Source organism: Eleginops maclovinus, chromosome 4, assembly GCF_036324505.1.
Source record: "Eleginops maclovinus isolate JMC-PN-2008 ecotype Puerto Natales chromosome 4, JC_Emac_rtc_rv5, whole genome shotgun sequence".
NCBI lineage: Eukaryota > Metazoa > Chordata > Actinopteri > Perciformes > Eleginopidae > Eleginops > Eleginops maclovinus.
In genome coordinates, this window is record NC_086352.1 from 29,895,716 (window position 1) to 29,912,870 (window position 17,155).

At 40.1% G+C, this 17,155-nt stretch overlaps 1 protein-coding gene across 1 annotated transcript in view; it reads right to left on the bottom strand.

The window, feature by feature from the left end:
- itfg1 (integrin alpha FG-GAP repeat containing 1) overlaps positions 1 to 17,155 on the bottom strand; it is a 158,630-nt gene that overhangs the window by 84,478 nt on the left and 56,997 nt on the right. The window contains exon 9 of the mRNA XM_063882046.1: positions 12,310 to 12,404. Coding sequence (XP_063738116.1) covers positions 12,310 to 12,404 — 95 coding nt within the window. The remainder of the gene's footprint in view (positions 1 to 12,309; positions 12,405 to 17,155) is intronic.

The window sequence follows — 17,155 nt, forward strand, 5'->3', positions numbered from 1 at the left end:
TAAATGCTGGTGGCTGACCGCATTTTCATCCATATTCCTTACTCAAACACCATCACGGGCGGCAATCTATGATTAGCATGTATCATCTGTTTAGTACAGGATGTTCTGGTTGGTACATTGTTTCTCACTGGTACGGAATATAAATCAAGTAATTACAGTCTTTATTGGACTAATAAAGTCTTATTACAGTCCCAAGTCTTGCCACAAGTGGAACATGCACTTAGTTGGTAGTTTATTTGTTTAAACTAATGCATTGAAATAACAACTGCACTGCAATAAATGCTGCCATCAGTCTCTTATGTCAGTTTTTGTCGAAACGGTTTCATTGAGGTGTTTATTTCATGCTAAGTGGTTAGCTCGCCAGCTCTGTTGTGATTGGTCAACCGCTTAGAGATGTGTTGTTGGCAATGATAGATCAGGTTCTGTTACACTTTTGATGAATTAGCCAGGCCAATATGTCATCCGATATATAACCCATTAGCATATACGGTATTGGTGAATATGGCAGATTAGATATAAGATAAGATAAGATGTAGCTTTATTAATCCCTGAGGGGAAATGCAACCGTTTAAGCAGCAACAGAGTGAGAATGAAAAACAGGACAGTACTGTTTCACATAAGGATTATACAATTACAATTATATACAGGTAAGTAACTGTTAAAATGAATAATGAATTAATGCACAAATACAAATCTAGCTTTAAGGTAGTTTAAAGAGGGTGAAACCAAAACATAGTACTGAATAAATCCAGTGTTGGGGTACATTTCCTATGGTACTGTTCCAATAACATTTCAAAACTGTTCAGAAAAACTTGATTTGGATTGCAAGATTCACACAACGATGCAAAATGGCACTTTAGATCCCGGTGTTTGTGTGTGTGTGTGTGTGTGTGTGTGTGTGTGTGTGTGTGTGTGTGTGTGTGTGTGTGTGTGTGTGTGTGTGTGTGTGTGTGTGTGTGTGTGTGTGTGTGGATCCTAGGAAGGAGTTGGGCCAGATGCTGGGGGGGGGGGGTTTAAACTATTCATGAATGTTAAACAGAGAGAGCAGGTGCAGGGGGGAGTCACCAGAGACACTCGCTCTCACCAGAATGGCCTCTAATTGCTCTTAATACGACCAGCATGTCTGAAAAAGACAACCACGGCCTATTACTGATTAGTTTAAAATGTATCACAAAAGCTATGATGTCACTGATGTGAGTTTCCCCTGAGCCAGCTGTGCATGCACGATAACACCGGTACTGATGTAGACTCACCACACTGAGGCCTGTTTGTAGGGTTGGCAGGCAAGGTGCTGGTCACGTAAAAGATGTAGCCAAGTGATGCCATTGAATCTAATTTCTTAAATCCTTTTCAAAATAAAACAATCACATTTTAAAACACATATGATGTCTGATTAACTATTGTTTTTTCATTCAGTTTCATTTGAGTTGAAACTGCAATGCAATACAGTAAAAATAATCAACGTTACAAAACATGACTCCTGCCTTTCCTCTCTGCATTCATCCTTGGGTAAAACAACCAACTTGCAATTATTATATTCTTTCTATCTTATTAGTCTTATTTAATTAGCATAATCGCTGTTTGACTCAAACACCGAATGTAAAGAAGCTGTTTTGACTTAAAACATAAAAATTGTGCCAATTCAACAACATGTCGAAGTGCAAGACACTAAACCTCAAATTGCTCTACAGCCATTTATACCGTATTAAAGTTTAAAGTTTGCTTTGGCTTAAAGCATAAGATAAATTGTAATTAAAAGAGGGGCTACCTGTACAACCAGACACAATTCCTTAATATGTCAAAACCTTTTTTTTATTGAAATGATCATGGATATCATAAATCTTTTTATTTTACGCCTAAGCTAATTCCAGAAATTGAACTTATAAAGCCATGATGGCACACAGGCTATTTCTGCTTTTGAGTTGTACAGCTGTAAATCAACATCAACATCTAGTCATCTATTTATTCGATTTTCGACCCCATTTAGACCCACAAATAGATTTACAAAGGACCTGTGTAAGGGGACTGCATTCAGACATACGTCTGCGGCAACAGGTACAATGTCCGCCAGCCTTACCAGGTGAGCTATGCCAAAAGGGATCAATTTTAATTGTACTATAACCTGTTTTAGGGCACTGATAAGAAAGAGTGTCGTTTGGTTCTTATATTGCAACCCAGTACGGGTCTCGCTGTAGTGTGCAGAAGTGAGCTGAGGGCGATAGTAATTACCCTCCTCTAAATACAGATGGTGGTTAAAAAGCAGGGGAGTGATAAAACCAGGTAGAATGTCTTTCAGTGGATAAGAGTTAGCTCTGAGCTTGTACGCCCCGCTGCCTAGTCAAACCCTCATTAAATGACCATTGAGTGATGTTGCAATGTGCTTTAAGAGGCTGCCTGCCTTCCATATGGGCGTAAAGCTGGGTTATGATTATGGCTGCTCAGAGTGGATGGGAGTGCTGGAAATGACCACTGTGTGGTGGCCGGCAGCGAGATCCTTAAGAGAGAGAGAAAGCTAAATCAGAGAGGCTGCTGCTGGTAAACACAGTGCTTGACATTGACGCGTATAATGGTATACTGTCCAACACACAAAACAGCACACTTGGACCCATTTACAGAGGAGGGACCATTATTCCTTAGTTTAAAAAAAACACCAGGGGCCAACATTTAAGTTTCAAGAGATATATTGGCTTGGTTGATAAAGAGAGAGAGAAATCAAAGACCAGGATCAAGTTTGGATGAATGTGTACATGAATCTAAATCGTGATCTAAAATGAATGCTTATAAGATAATAAATTCTCACCTATAGAGAACCCTAACCCTAACCAAAAGATATGTCGCTTGAATCCAAAGTCTGTGTATATTAATGGTTATAAGAAATGCACTGTCCATGCAGGATAAGTTGGTTTTAAATTGGGAATGACGTTCATCTAATGGGAATTAGGAACCATAACATCGCCTGAGTTGTTATTCTCAGAGTCCGCCGACATGTTTCAAATGGCAAATACATCATCAAACTTCTTTTTGATATTAAGTCCCCATGGCAAATAAATTCACTGGTGGGTTATCTTTACACTGGGGTCCTTTTCGACGTCCTCTCTTGGGACAGAGTTGCTGGTCGACAGTCTTATCAGCAGACCGCTGTGCTGGTAGAGGCCCAGAGGCAATCAGTGAACTGTCCGTCGCTTCTTTTCTTTCGCTGATTAAAGAAGGAGAGGGGAACGGCATGGAGAATACTAACAGCGTCTAGTCAACACCGCAGAAATGCAGGCACACAAACAGGCAGAATGTCTGATGTGCATCAGGTAAAATAGTTGTCTGGAGGCTCTGTGATGGCATGATTGCCGATGATTAAAGCCATTCTATTCTATAAGTAGATGTTCATTACCTGAAGGCAGCATGGTATAAGAGCAGAGGTTAATGAAATGAAGTTAAATAAAGAAAGTCTCAGAGGCGCTACAACGAGGAGACTATAATTACTATGCGTATACTTGTATGCATGCAATTCATCAAATATATGATGAATAAATTCCAAAACGCAGAAATCATCGGTCCAAGATTGAACCTGCCCAATTATTTATTCATTAAACTCGAAACAAGCACAAGTGTTTCATTATCATGGGTCTCGTGCTGTTATTTATACATTATATAGTTTCCTGGTAATAAACTTGATTGTGTTTTTCAATTCTTATAACATGGATATGTGAGTATCATATTGCAAGAGCATATGGCAGAACCACAGCAGATGATGGGAGATTTAAAGTAATGATGGTAAATTAGCAGACGATATTACAGAGCCCAACGCAATAGGGGAAGTTATAAGATCGGTCTTTATTAACAGAACAATAACGTACATCATTTTTCCTCAGCAAGATAAGACAGCCTGTGTTTGTTTTTATTGCTCCGCAGTATTGTGTTGGGCATTTTGAGGGAATCATAAGGGCCTATGTGAGGATGTTAACCAGGTCAAATGATTTTTTTTTACTTGAGATGTAACGAGGAATAGCCAACCTGACAGAGGCACTTTTCAAATAAATCCTGAGGTGGTTACTCCTACCCTGTGGCAGTGGAAGTTTCTGACATCTAATCACTAAATATAACAGAGTATTTGAATAATATCAAGTGTATATCTTCACATATTAATCTGCAGCCTAACTTCCTCCCAGTCGAACAAAGCGCTCCTCAGTCTTCATAACTCGAAACTGACAAATGTCGGTTCAAACGTCAACATATTAACACTGAATTCCATGTGTGCGTGCATGAGTGTGACGGTGTGCGTGTTGCGGCAGACATCTAAATGACCTAGTTAATGGAGATGAAGTCGTTGATGGGATTTGTGCTTGGGAGGTAATCTGATACTTTTAATGGTAATGAAGGGATGGATCCCGCATACGAATAGCTTTTTATCCAACAGCGGTGGAAAACACAGCCGTGTACAGACAGCTTATTGTGCACACACTTGCATGCGTAACCACACACACACAAACATGGAAGCGCGCGTATAGAAACACACATTAATACCGGGAGGGGCCTGAACACTGAGCTCCTGACATAAAATCACTCTCCTGGCTTTGCTGATGACTAAAGTGTAAAAGCGGCAGCATGCTTGCAGACTCCCATTGATTCAACATGCCGGTGAGGGCTCCCGCTTCATTAGGCCAAGAAATTAAAATGTGGGCGGCCTGCAGTGGGAGGTGTTGGGGGTGGGGGGTTGCAGGGTGATGTGGAGAGGTGCTTGAAACATCGAAAGACAACAAGGCTGCCTTAGGGAAATAAAATGTAAAAAACAAACAAAAAAAAACTGGTGTGCATTGAAGCAGAGGCTTCTATGAGGACACTGATGTAATGACTATAATACCTATCACATTACAACATGCACTAAGAGACAGCAGGGAGGGGACTGAACAGGCAAAGTAAAAGTAATGCCTGTATTGCTGTAGACAAGAGCACATTTTGGATTGTGGCGTTGAATAAGGGCATTTTAGGGGATGCAATGTCTAAAATAGTCTACCCAAATAAATATTTATCATCACCTAATGTGCTACTATAATATTTCTACACATTTTCTGTCAGTAAGAATTCTTAAATCCCAAAGCCCTATGGTACTTGTACCCTTGGTACTTCATTGCTTTAATAATTTTTGAATCCATGCTTTCGTTATCCAGTTGGATCATGTCTATTTGTTTAATCATGGAACGTCTCAATGTCCTTTTGTCAGAAGGAGGATGGTAGCACGGCTCCAGTTGATAAGCTAATATAAGCTATCTTGTTGCTGGATCTAGCGTGGGACACATCCGGAGACCAAATCAAGATAATTGCAACCCCTTAAAGATACTGTAGCATCTTCTCAAACTTGCACTGTAAACTATGCCTGATCAGCCTTTAGAACTGTTTTCATTGTAGACAGCTATCACATTGATACTGAAGAACACTTTTAAAAGTCCCGGTATTATAAAAGGAGTGTCTTTTGTTGATGCTTTCCAAAGCTGATTTATGGATTTCCAAACATTGGAGCGATTTCCGAGATAAATTGCAGAAAGCAAGAGACAACATTTTAGCTCCGCCCACTTTCCTTCAACACTCCCACACCAGTCTGGGGAGGAAAGCCTCAGTTTCAAAACCTGTGCACCTGAATATTTAGTGTCCAAAATTCTACTGTGTGTTGCTCACATCAACTTTGTTGTAAAGTGTGTGGTGTTCAATTCTGTCATTATCTCTTTGTTTTCCCAAACTGGTCATCAAGTGTGTGTCAAAGTGTAGGCGGCTGCCCATGGATTTAATGCAGACATTAAGATTCCCTTTCCCAAATCTCTTTAGTGTGCAATGTAGAAAGTAATTGTATGAATACTCGGCTTCACTGAGCACAACTTAAGTAATTACACATCATTCTATATACATCCTGTGGTTTTATGTTTGTATTCTGATTTTAATCTACTCTTCTCTAACTAAGTATGCAGTGCAGTTAGAGATGGTGGGAGACTTCCACTCCCGACAAAAGCACATATTGTGTAAAGGTTCATACAATTTCAATGATTATTCCAACTCCCTGTGGTGACATACCACAAAAACATGATGATACTTCTAACCTTTAGAATGTATCTTTTTGAACATCAGAGGGGGATTTATCTGTATGTATTCTGCAACTGCATTACTATGGAGTTCAATTACACCTTGCATTGCTACAGTATATATTCATCTAAAATCAAAGGTTGAGATTGAATACTCATCTTTGTCTACTAAGGTTCCCAAAGGAGCAAAATGACCTGGGAGTACCAATGTGGCAGCCATGAAAAGCGCTGTTGAAATGTGCTAAGCTTCAAAGCTTACCTTACCGTCTCGTTTAACATAGGATATACTGGACCGTCCTATAAGAAATTAAAGGAGATAATATTGTTCCAAGTTTCATTATGGCCACAATTTTTAAAGTCTCGCACCATTCAGCTGTCTAGAGAAAGAACCGCCTGTGATGGACATTAGCGGCTCATGTGAGAAACGGTACTTATTGAGCCTTTCCCATCTTATGCGTAATCGTGTTAAGGTACTTATATGTTTTACATTTTCTAAAATTTCATTCATCGTTCATCGTTCACATTTCTCAAAAATGTGAACGATGAACGCTATTCTTATTACTGTAAAATGATCTGAACTCAAAATTCATAGTGTTGCTTTAAAACTATAGTACATTTAAAGGCCTAAGATGTAAGCCACATGTTGCAAAACATGGAATTTCGATTTCTCTATGAGTTATAAAATTGTAGTTTTCACGCATACCAATAACATTCGATGGCACATCCACATTATGTCACCCTGAGACAGCGAAGAATACTTCTTCCCATCTTTCCTTTATCCCATGATGTATTTCACTGAGATTAAGGAAGAGTGTTTAGGAAAAAACTTGGGACCTGATTTTGAATATTCGATCGCAGCTACAGATGGCTTTTTGTTAGCAGGTGTAAATGAGGTCATAGTTTTTCCCCCAGAAAAATGAAGTCAAAGTACGAGCCAGAGATGCAGCGAGACCATATGTCTCTGTGTCAGCTGGGCAGGGTGGGGACAGTGCTACCTGCTGTTAGTGTCACCTCTTTGACCACTGACTGACCAGCGGACTGGAATGACTGGGAGGAGGCTGTCTGGCTCACACTGACTGCCCTTACAGCGTCTGGGCAGCAACAGTAGGTAGCTGGTTCTGTATTCATGGGGGCGGTATGTGTGTCCTGCATTTGTGATGATGTTTCTGAGGGGTGTGTTGACTTTACACAAACAGGAAAGTGCACAGAAGTATAAGCACAGTAATAAGAAAAGCTTAGAGGGAGGTCAGTGTGTCTCGGCTGAAGGATATCAAAAGAACCTGCCTCAACCTTTTCTAAGCATCTTTGTCCCACCATGGTTTCCCAGTTCACGGGAAGAGATACAATGGATTGGTGCCATTTCAAATCACTATTTATGAGGGGAAACTTGCTAGCTGTTAATACTTTATATTGCAAGGTGGATTTTGTCCCACTGTATCAGATTCGGGTTTATTGCAGAGAAGATTTACTCATACAAGGGCTTTGCTTTGGTGTAAAATGGTGCAAACATAAACACAATTTAAGGAAATAAGTTTGGTTGAACCTAACATCATAACACAAATAAAGAACATATTTACAAGGAATATAGATGTACAAACTAAAAACTTGAAAGTACAATGAATATGAAAAAATGCAGTATACTATTTAAAATATTTGCATATTTTTTAGGAGGCATTATATTAGAGAAATGTACAAAAATATTCAGAGATGTGATGATGTGTATGTTACTACTTCTACTGTTATTTACTGGCCAATCAGCTCACAAAACATTCTGTGTTTATTTACACATTGCATAGACAATTACTTTTTCTTATCTAGACATTGAGAATTGCATGCCAAAGGTGAGAAAGGGGCTAATATCAGATATTATTCACAGTATATGTAATATTACCTATGACAAATAAAGTAGATATGTACAGTATACTATATTCTTTGAAATGTTGTAGGATGTATTGTTATTCTTGTAGATATTGAAGTAATTAGGTATAGGCAAGAAAACCTCAACTATACATATTATAAAATATGTTGGATGCATAACTAGTTTTTTTTAACCAAAGAAAGTGTGTGTTCCGGAGAAAGAAGGATAAGGTCTGCTTCACTGATTGCGTATTTCTCCATTTGATTTACTTGAACCCATTTCACCAAGTACACCAACTACAGCATATGGAAATACATAAAATAATGGCTGGAAATGAAATTAAGTCAACTCAGTATGCAACTATGTGCTCTGTGCTGTTCTGTAATGATGTCAAGAAATTAAGATAAGTTAAGATTGTTTAAACCTTTCTAAACCCTAGGGGGAATTTCAGGATGCTTTAATTAAATGATTAAAAGTCTAACAAATATTCAGTGGAAGAATGTGTGTGGTGGTCTGATGTTTTTGGACAGTGGTTAGTTTAGCAACTATGTATTTGTGAAGCCATTTTGGGATTGGTTTCAACAATAGTGTACACATAAATGTTCTGTTCTTCTTTCCTTTCAAATAATGAAAATAAAGCTTAATCTATTTGTGTTTGTTTTCCTCTGTCTCAAAGTCATTGACATGTATTACACCCACAGACACACCATTACATTATGCTCTGCAGTAATATCCAATTGTCAAACAGAATGTTGGAGTCGCTGCAAAGCACAATAAATGTGATCAGTGTGTGTGTGTGCGTGCGTGTGTGTGGTGCGTGTGTCTGTAACGTCAGTGAATGAAGCGCAGAGATTGTTGGAAGCCCCCCATGCGTTTTCCTTCAAAATGATGAACTAAAGGCCCAGAGCTGCTGCAGAGGTAGAGGCAGAGCTGTGGCTGAGACCGCGGGAAGAAAAAAATGATTTGCCGTTTGGAGATGAACTATAGATACACACCAGTTTCTACTCAGCGGGACTCCATTCACACCCGAAGGCATCTCATCATGTCTTTGCCTGTATACATATCACTAGTCCTATTGTTTCTCCATTCATCTTTCCTGCTTCTCCCACATTCAATCCCCCTGGTGGGATGTACATTGAAGATTTGCGACGAAGGGACAACAGAAAGAGCGTTTTCTCCTTACTCCTCTTTCTTTTGCAATAATTATTTGCCTCCTTTTTCATCCCACTTTTGGTCTAATTTTCCAAATCCCCTCTTTTCAAAAATCAAGCTGTTTCCATTTCTCTCCATGTTATCCCTTCTTCCCTCCTCTTTTTCCTCCACCTCCTCTGTTATTGTCAGTGGGCAGATCACTTCTGCTACTAACTGCTCCACTGGAATGAAACCACACACCCACACTAAACACCTACATGTAGTGTAAGAGTGTTTAAACCGCAAACAATGATAAACACATAACATCAATACTGCGGTGTAGATAGAAATATCATCTGCACGTGCATGTATGCTACTGAGGAGCCCTGGAAGGGAGAAAAGTCAAAGCAAAGGTTAAAAAAAGAAAAGAAATGACACATAAGATCTTGCAAAACTTTCTATAATAGAGTCCCTATCACAGCTACTATTTTGGGAAAAATCTATGTCGGGTCAGGTTAGGTTACTCCCGTAGCCCCAGAGCGGTTTGATCAACACCACCCACCTCCAAAGATTCCGATATCCCTCCAGCCTCTTGCACTCCACCGCCACTTTGCATTTCATCTCTTATATTTTTCAGCCATTCTTTCCTGGCTTTCCTGCACCTCATGTTCCTCAACTGCACCATGATGATTGTATTTACTATGATATTTGTTCCCAATAACCACTGTACCTTTCTAGAAGTTCCGTCAGCGTTTCAAGAAACCGTGCCAGTATCTGTTTCTGTTTCTCCTGTTTCGTCCCATTTGTACGGTGCATTTTCCCCCACCCCTTTCGAAGCATGTGTTGTATGTCCAGGTTTTGTATCCATAGATTGCAATGGATGTAGTCAGTGAGTGTCTCAGTGTTGTTTTTTTTTTGTGGGACGGGGAAAGTTCTTGCTGCTCCATATGTTATTTTGTTTTTCAACATAGACCTGAGGTATGCAAGATGTCAAAAAACCATGGCACAAATTCATCGATCATCAGACCACAATTCGGACAACAATTAGCTAGCTAGCGCATGCCGCCGTCACGCCACCTCACTTCCTGCCGCCAGAAGAATATTTCAGCATTAGGAGATTAGTTGCTAGATTCAGGAAAGAAACTTAAGCGCCAGCAACTGCTCGCAAACGACCAATACAAGACCTAGCACTGGGGGTAGAATAACTTTGACCATAGTGAATACATTTTGTTTTCCAAATATACCCTCCCCCCCATTTATGATCCTGATTTGTTTCCCCGTACATGTTCCTTCTGGCTCTCTGTAGGCTTCTGTTGAAGAAGGTTAACATTTTGGTGGGTTATTATTATCCCACCCTCCGTGAAAGCAGGAGATGCTTAGATAGAGCCTGGTTTCTTCCTCACCCATCCCTCCCCGCCTCTCTTACTATTCGACAGTGATGACTGTCTCTCAAACACAAAGTGACAAGAAACACAACATGTGTTCACTTCATCCATCAGTGCAGATAAGTCCTCCCATCTCTGTCCCCCCATCCCCTTCCTTCAACCCTCCTCCTTTCACTTCTTCCTTCAATATGTTTGTTTTTTTTGTTTTGCCGCTGACAGGCAAACAATAGAAAGCATGTCCACAGGGAGTGCGCAGCTGTGTGTGTGTGTGTGTGTGTGTATCTTTTGTGCGCACACGTGTGTGTGGGGGCGGACATGCAGATAAGCCTGTAATATTTCTATTTTGGATTGAATAAAAAGAGGAAGCTTGTTCTCCAGTGGCAGAGGAAGGAAAAGCTCCTGCCAACTGGTAGGATGTGACTGAAAGGAATCACACAAGATGCTACGTAGGTGGTGGTGGAGAAGGTGTGTGTTAATAAGACATGCTCAGAACGTCCGTGCACATATATTTGCTTCTGTGAGTCGTATATTTTGGATGGGATTGGATGTGTTTGTGTGTGCAAATATGTAACTTCCGTCTTGCAAGGCTTTGCGAACCAAGTGACGCTCTGATGTCTGATGTGTTTAATGCCTCCCTGAAATAGACAGCTATTGTACTCAGGAAAGGGGGCTCTGGCATCGCCATGGAGCTCCTGGAGAGGCTGGCTTCAGAGAAGAGAACTAAGTCATTAATAACATAAAGATGATTTAGTCCAGAAAAATGGCATTGGTCATTTTGAACAAATGTTCCTTTAAGTGACCTCTTCGGTCTTAGTCATGAGAGTAATTGCAAACCTCTAACATTTTCAACTGACTTCCCTCGGCTCAACTCACTTCTTCTGGTTCCAGGTCATTTTCGCTTCTGTGTAGTACCACCTCAGAGTATAAGCGTGATTATAAGCTGAGCAAACTACCAAACACATGTGAAAACGCTACAATTGGCTCTATTCATCATAAAACAAATCATCGAGGACTACAAGCTTTTCGGATGTGCCTACTAGAGCAATTTGGGATATCTTTCCCAAGAACACTTTTAAATGTTGACTTCAGGAACACAGGATTAAACCATTGACCCTCTGATTGGTAAACACCCTATCACGTACAATGTGTTGGAGCGCTAGCCAATAGAAGCTCAAGTGTCAATATACTGTATAGCACCATTAACCAAAGAAGTCAAATGGAGGCATTCCAGGAAGGGTTGGAGCGTGTGGGAGTGAAACTCCCTCTGGAGGGAACTTTGGGATTTCAGCGTTTGTAGACCATTTACATGTACACAAACCAATATAACACACTACAGGAAAGGGAAACCCCCTAAAAGCATAATATGGCCTTTTTAAACTCGACCTTCCAGTATGGGCACAGCATGCTTGTTACCCCAAAAGAGATTTTACAAACAAAAGCAACAGGTAGTTAGCACTGTCAACAACTTTTGTTCAACCACCAAAAAAAGTGTCAAATCTAGTAGCAACGGCAGGGGTAAACTGAAGCAGAAAAGAAGAGGTAATTGTGGATGGAGGGATATAATATGAGCGTCCTCTCTCCTTTCAAAAGTGATTTTTGGATTCCTCTGAGCATGTTATAAGAACTATTAGAAAAGAGGGCAGTGGAACAGAAAAGTGTTGTACTAATCAGAAGAGAATTACAGAGAACAAAGTAGTGTCCCAGAGGCTGAGTTGAACCAAAGGTAAGAACAGAGAGCAGAGTAATACACTGTGGGGTTATACAAAATGGTAGAGTAGAATGGTGAAGACCAGTTCATAGAAGAGCGAGCTGAAACCCAAACATATCCATTGGAATGACTTTTAGCACAAGTGTAATTGTGGTTATGTACCTTTTCCGAGCCAGACTTGGCCATGAAGATGGCACTTTGCAGACAGGCGGGATCCAAACACACAGGGAGGATGTGATCCTGGTAGCCATCGCCATCTGCCAGACACAAACAGAGAATTAGATTGAGTTGCAACAATGTTGAATTGAACCAGTGGGAAGTGAGGTCCTTTGTTTGCTAAAACTGTGCTATTTTAATATTTTCCCTGCATCAGAATGCCACGGATTTGTTCAGGAGTCGTCTTTGAGCACAACACAGTCTTTTGACAACAAAGAAACTGTTCCAGTTTGTTTTTTTTCGGTTGTGTGCCGGATCACAGGAACACCTGCTTGTTTCCTACGAGCAAACAAACATCCAAGCAACACTTGCCTCTTTGATGCCTTTTAATAATGTCAGATGACTTGAAGAATCGTTTCTCGGCTGATTTTCATGCCGTTTAATTATAATCCTCATAATGCCATGCAGGCTTCATCTAATTTACAAGCAGGGACAGAGCCTCCCAAATCAACACAGCAGCTCTTCAAAGCACAGGCACTTCAGTGCACCAGGTTCAGATTTTTTCGACACATCATGCAAAGACACACACATACACACAATTAACAAAGCTCCCCCATATTAAGTGATGTCGACTGAATCATAAATTACTTTGCGCCACATTTACATCTACAAGGAAACCATTAAGATCTACTTGATGGTTTCCTATGTGTTCAGGGCATCCGCTCTGTGAACCCTGAGACATTAAAGCAGGCAGAGACTGCTTTCATACCTTTATGGACCTGTGTAGGCGTGCTTTACCAAACATTTCAATGAGGAAAGAGCACATGATGTGGCCGCCTTGAGAAAAAGTGATGCACCCAGCGTCTTTTTTCTTTTGTGTGGATGCTCCAAATACTTTTAGTTAAAAAGACATCATATACAGCTGTGGAATGTGCAGGAGACACCTCCAGATTGTTCTTAAATCTTTATCTCTACATGTATGGTAGTCATTCCAGTGTCTGTTGAATTCCAACACAGAGAAAAATTGTCAGTAGTTTATAGAAAACAATTAAAAAATATATATAATTTAACTCAAAAAAATACCTATAAATAGTAAAACAAGAGAAAATGATAAAGCTGAAGTGGTTTCTTATTTTTTTCCAGGGCTGTATATATATATACATATATATATATATATACACATACATTTCCGAAAAGTACTGGAGATTTAAAATTTCAATTTAAAAAAGGAAGGCGCAGCTTGTTTTTTCTTAATATGTCATACAAAAACTCATCATAACAAAGACCAAAAAGCCCATTTTCCTGAGCAGATCGGGCGGGCCAACACTGGATGTTGCCTGCTGGGCGCTGGGAGCGATTTTTAATGAAATGCTGGGATGAGGCTCTGCCCAGCTCCCTTCCAGAGCCTTTATGCCAAAAAGAGACCCTATGCAGACAGGGCCGTAGGCTATCAAGCTAATCTAAATTACAGATTGCCTCAGAGCTGCAGAGTAGGGGCATACAGCTTCTATGGCCCTTAACTTCCAGCTCGTTCTGGGACCCTTACATAGGTAAAGACATAGATGCTCTTGAATTCATACAATGAATAGAAACAACATTGATCTTTGGAGATCACAAGTTAGACAGTGGTGTCGCAGAAATTCTGAGAGATTTGGCTCTGTTGGTCCTCCTCTCTGAGATTGTTCATAACATCTCAGTGAAAGGCTGAGGAAATAACAAACAGTTTATTGTCCTGATCACGTAACACTGTTACATGTAGTTAGTGTATTACATAATAAGAGCACTAAAGAACGGTAACCGCATTCCCCTAGAGTAAAAATAAATGCATAATCAGATTAATGGTACATTTCAAAAGAATGGGGATAACCAGCAGGATTTCAATGCTACAATTTGTTTTGTTTATTATGGGTATATGTACTGCCTGATGGTTCTTTTGGGTTTTGATTAATGCTACTTTGATTCTTTCTTTACATTTTTTCTTTTATAAAGGCTTACTGATTACATTTTTTCAGATGTAACTAAAATAACACCTTTTTTAAAGTAACCCTCCCAACCAACCCTGCTCAGTGGTTGATGCTTTGATGTCAGAAGTGCAACCCATAAAGTTAACTCTCTGTACGTTGAGTGAATATTTGCAGAAATTGTTTGGTTTGTCTTGGACTGATAAATGGACTTTTGCCTCTTGACATTGCATTTTATGTTCCTTTGGCCTGTCGGAAAAGGGTTCGATCAATAGAGGAACTGGCCTCTTCACCAGGAGCCAGTCCACACTCAGTACTAGGTCTGTTTACTGCCTTGCTAATAATAAGATATTTTATGTTTATTGTCTGGAATTCCTATTTGCTAACATGACATTACGATCCGTTAACCTGCACCTTTTAATGAGCTACAGAGCTTTTTCACTGCAGCTATTTAGACGTGTCAAAGATCACAGGTGCATCTAATAGCACTAATTAACACTGCATACCAATTAGGATACAGCAGTCCATTATGATACATACAAGCTTGTTGTCATTGGTTACTGGGACACCTACATTGAGTGATTCCATCATTTGAGTTATTTCTTGTACCTGCGCTTTTCTTGCCACAGCAGTTCTTTAAAGCTGATGATTAAAGGTTCATGCCAACATTTTATTAAACAAGTTTTCATGGCTGCATGTGAATTGACACCGGACTAAAGAGGTGAAACTGCTTCCAGGCTTCTCATCGCAGGGTTTATGGGAACGCTTTTTAGCAAGGCAAGTTCAACACTCCCAAACAGATGTTGTGCCATGTGGAAGGAGGAAGTGAATGACACTTATGATGAACGACAGTACAAAGCACGGGAGGAGGAGAAACTCAATGTGGCTGTCAGGGGCAACTGAGCGAGAGAGAAGAAGTGAGACGAGGAAGGAGTTACACTTCTCAAGATAATAAATCATCTAGAAACAGAAAGAGATGAATGGTTAATTGCGGGATATATAATCAGGAACGCTATTTAGGGAGGAAAGAGTTAATTTATTTTTAATTGTGTCTAAGAGAAGTTTCAAATCATTTAAAGGAGGAACACACTGCAATAATGAATCTAATTAGTTTGCAACTAACAATACTCTTCTCACACATTTCAACAATTTAAACAAATATTGAATTTGATTTTTTTAAAATATTTTTGTACATCCTATTTAGTCAAAAAAATAATACAAAAAATACCCCAACCCACACATCTACAGATTCTAAACAGAAAATGGAAAGTTTGATAGATATAGGCATTTACAAAGCAAGTTGAACAAAAATAAATATTCTATCAGGTTGCGTCATGGGAAATGTAGGATCCAGTGTTTTTGGAACAGGGAATACAATTCACGTTTCCAGTCACAAAATGAAGATGAATATGTGTCTTTGTGTTGTGCAACTCTAAACCCTTACAGTAAAGGTGCCTGTAGCGGCAAGAAAGTTACGGCCCCTTTCAAATGAACACTGCATTTACAGTTCTCCATGTGTGTCTGCAACACTAAACCTCAAATTGCTTCCAAAGTGTAGTCAGTTGGCCACTGCACTCTAAATTCTAAATGTGCCATCAGTTAGTACACATCCATGCAGAGGCGTCAGTAGTACGTGGTATATTGTGATGGTTGGAAACAAAACATTGATTTTATTTTCCTGGAAAATACATTTGTAGTTAGACATTTGTGTCTAATTAGTTGCATTTCGGTGGATGTAATGAAGTCAAACTGAAATACTCGGAGCATTAACTGCAGCATTTGAGCATTTTGTGCAGTGGAGATGGATGTGTAGATGGTGATACTGTAAGGAGAGCAAGAAACAAGCAGGCAGAGACGGAGGGAGGCAGAATGAGTGCTAATTCAGTCCTACTTTCTTTTATCTAGCTATTCATCTGTCTCTCCTCCTCCTCCTCCTCCTCTTCCATCTCACCTGTGTCAGTCACTATATCCCATATCACTCTCTTTTCAGTCTTAATGCCTCTGATTCTCTGTCCACCTCTCTTCCTCTTTATTCACCATCATTCCCTCCCTCCCTCTCTCTTTTCATCTCTCAGTCCTGCTGACAGAGCGTGGTGCGAGGGAGATTGGCTGAGAGACGTGCAGAGGGAGGAAACAGCGGGTATGGGTTGAAACGAAGAGGAGGAGGAGGAGGAGGAGGAGGAGGAGGAGGAGGAGGAGAGGGGAGGCTGGGGCCGAGCAATGGAGAGACAACAGAGGAAAAAATTGGTAAAGACAACAGGATGAAAGAGATAAACCACGAGGCAATACACAGAGATAGTGAGCTGATATGCAATCGGACACATTGGCATTCATAGGGTACAACACAGCACCAATAACAATGCAAATCACAATATGCACACGCACGAACGCACATTGGGTGGTGGTGGGGGTGGGGGGGGGGTGGGGGGCTGCCAGGAGCCTGTCTCATTACAAACCCTATGATGTGATCTGAAAATCTCTGCACTAAAGGTGTAATACAGTGGATGCAGAAAAATGTGTGTGATATGGTGTAGGTATCGCCTTTCGGGAAAACAGTGGCTGGTAAAAACCATGCTAGACATAAACACAGAAAAACTGGATTTCCAATTTGGGAAAACTTTCACCGGACATATTTGGGAGTATTCATGCCTACAGTATATGAGCCCGAGGCGTTTACAAAAGAAGTGCATCTGCATTACTTTTAACATTCAATTCTGTAGAAAATGGTTGACTCAGAATGTGTCATCAATCAGAAATCTGAATTGTCACATCGCATACACGCTACATGTTGAGTTGGATTACATCATCCGCCAGTTTCAAAAGATCCTACATAGCTATCAATCAAGCTCATTTTAGGTTTAAATTAAATGCAGTTTAGAGAAATGATGTCC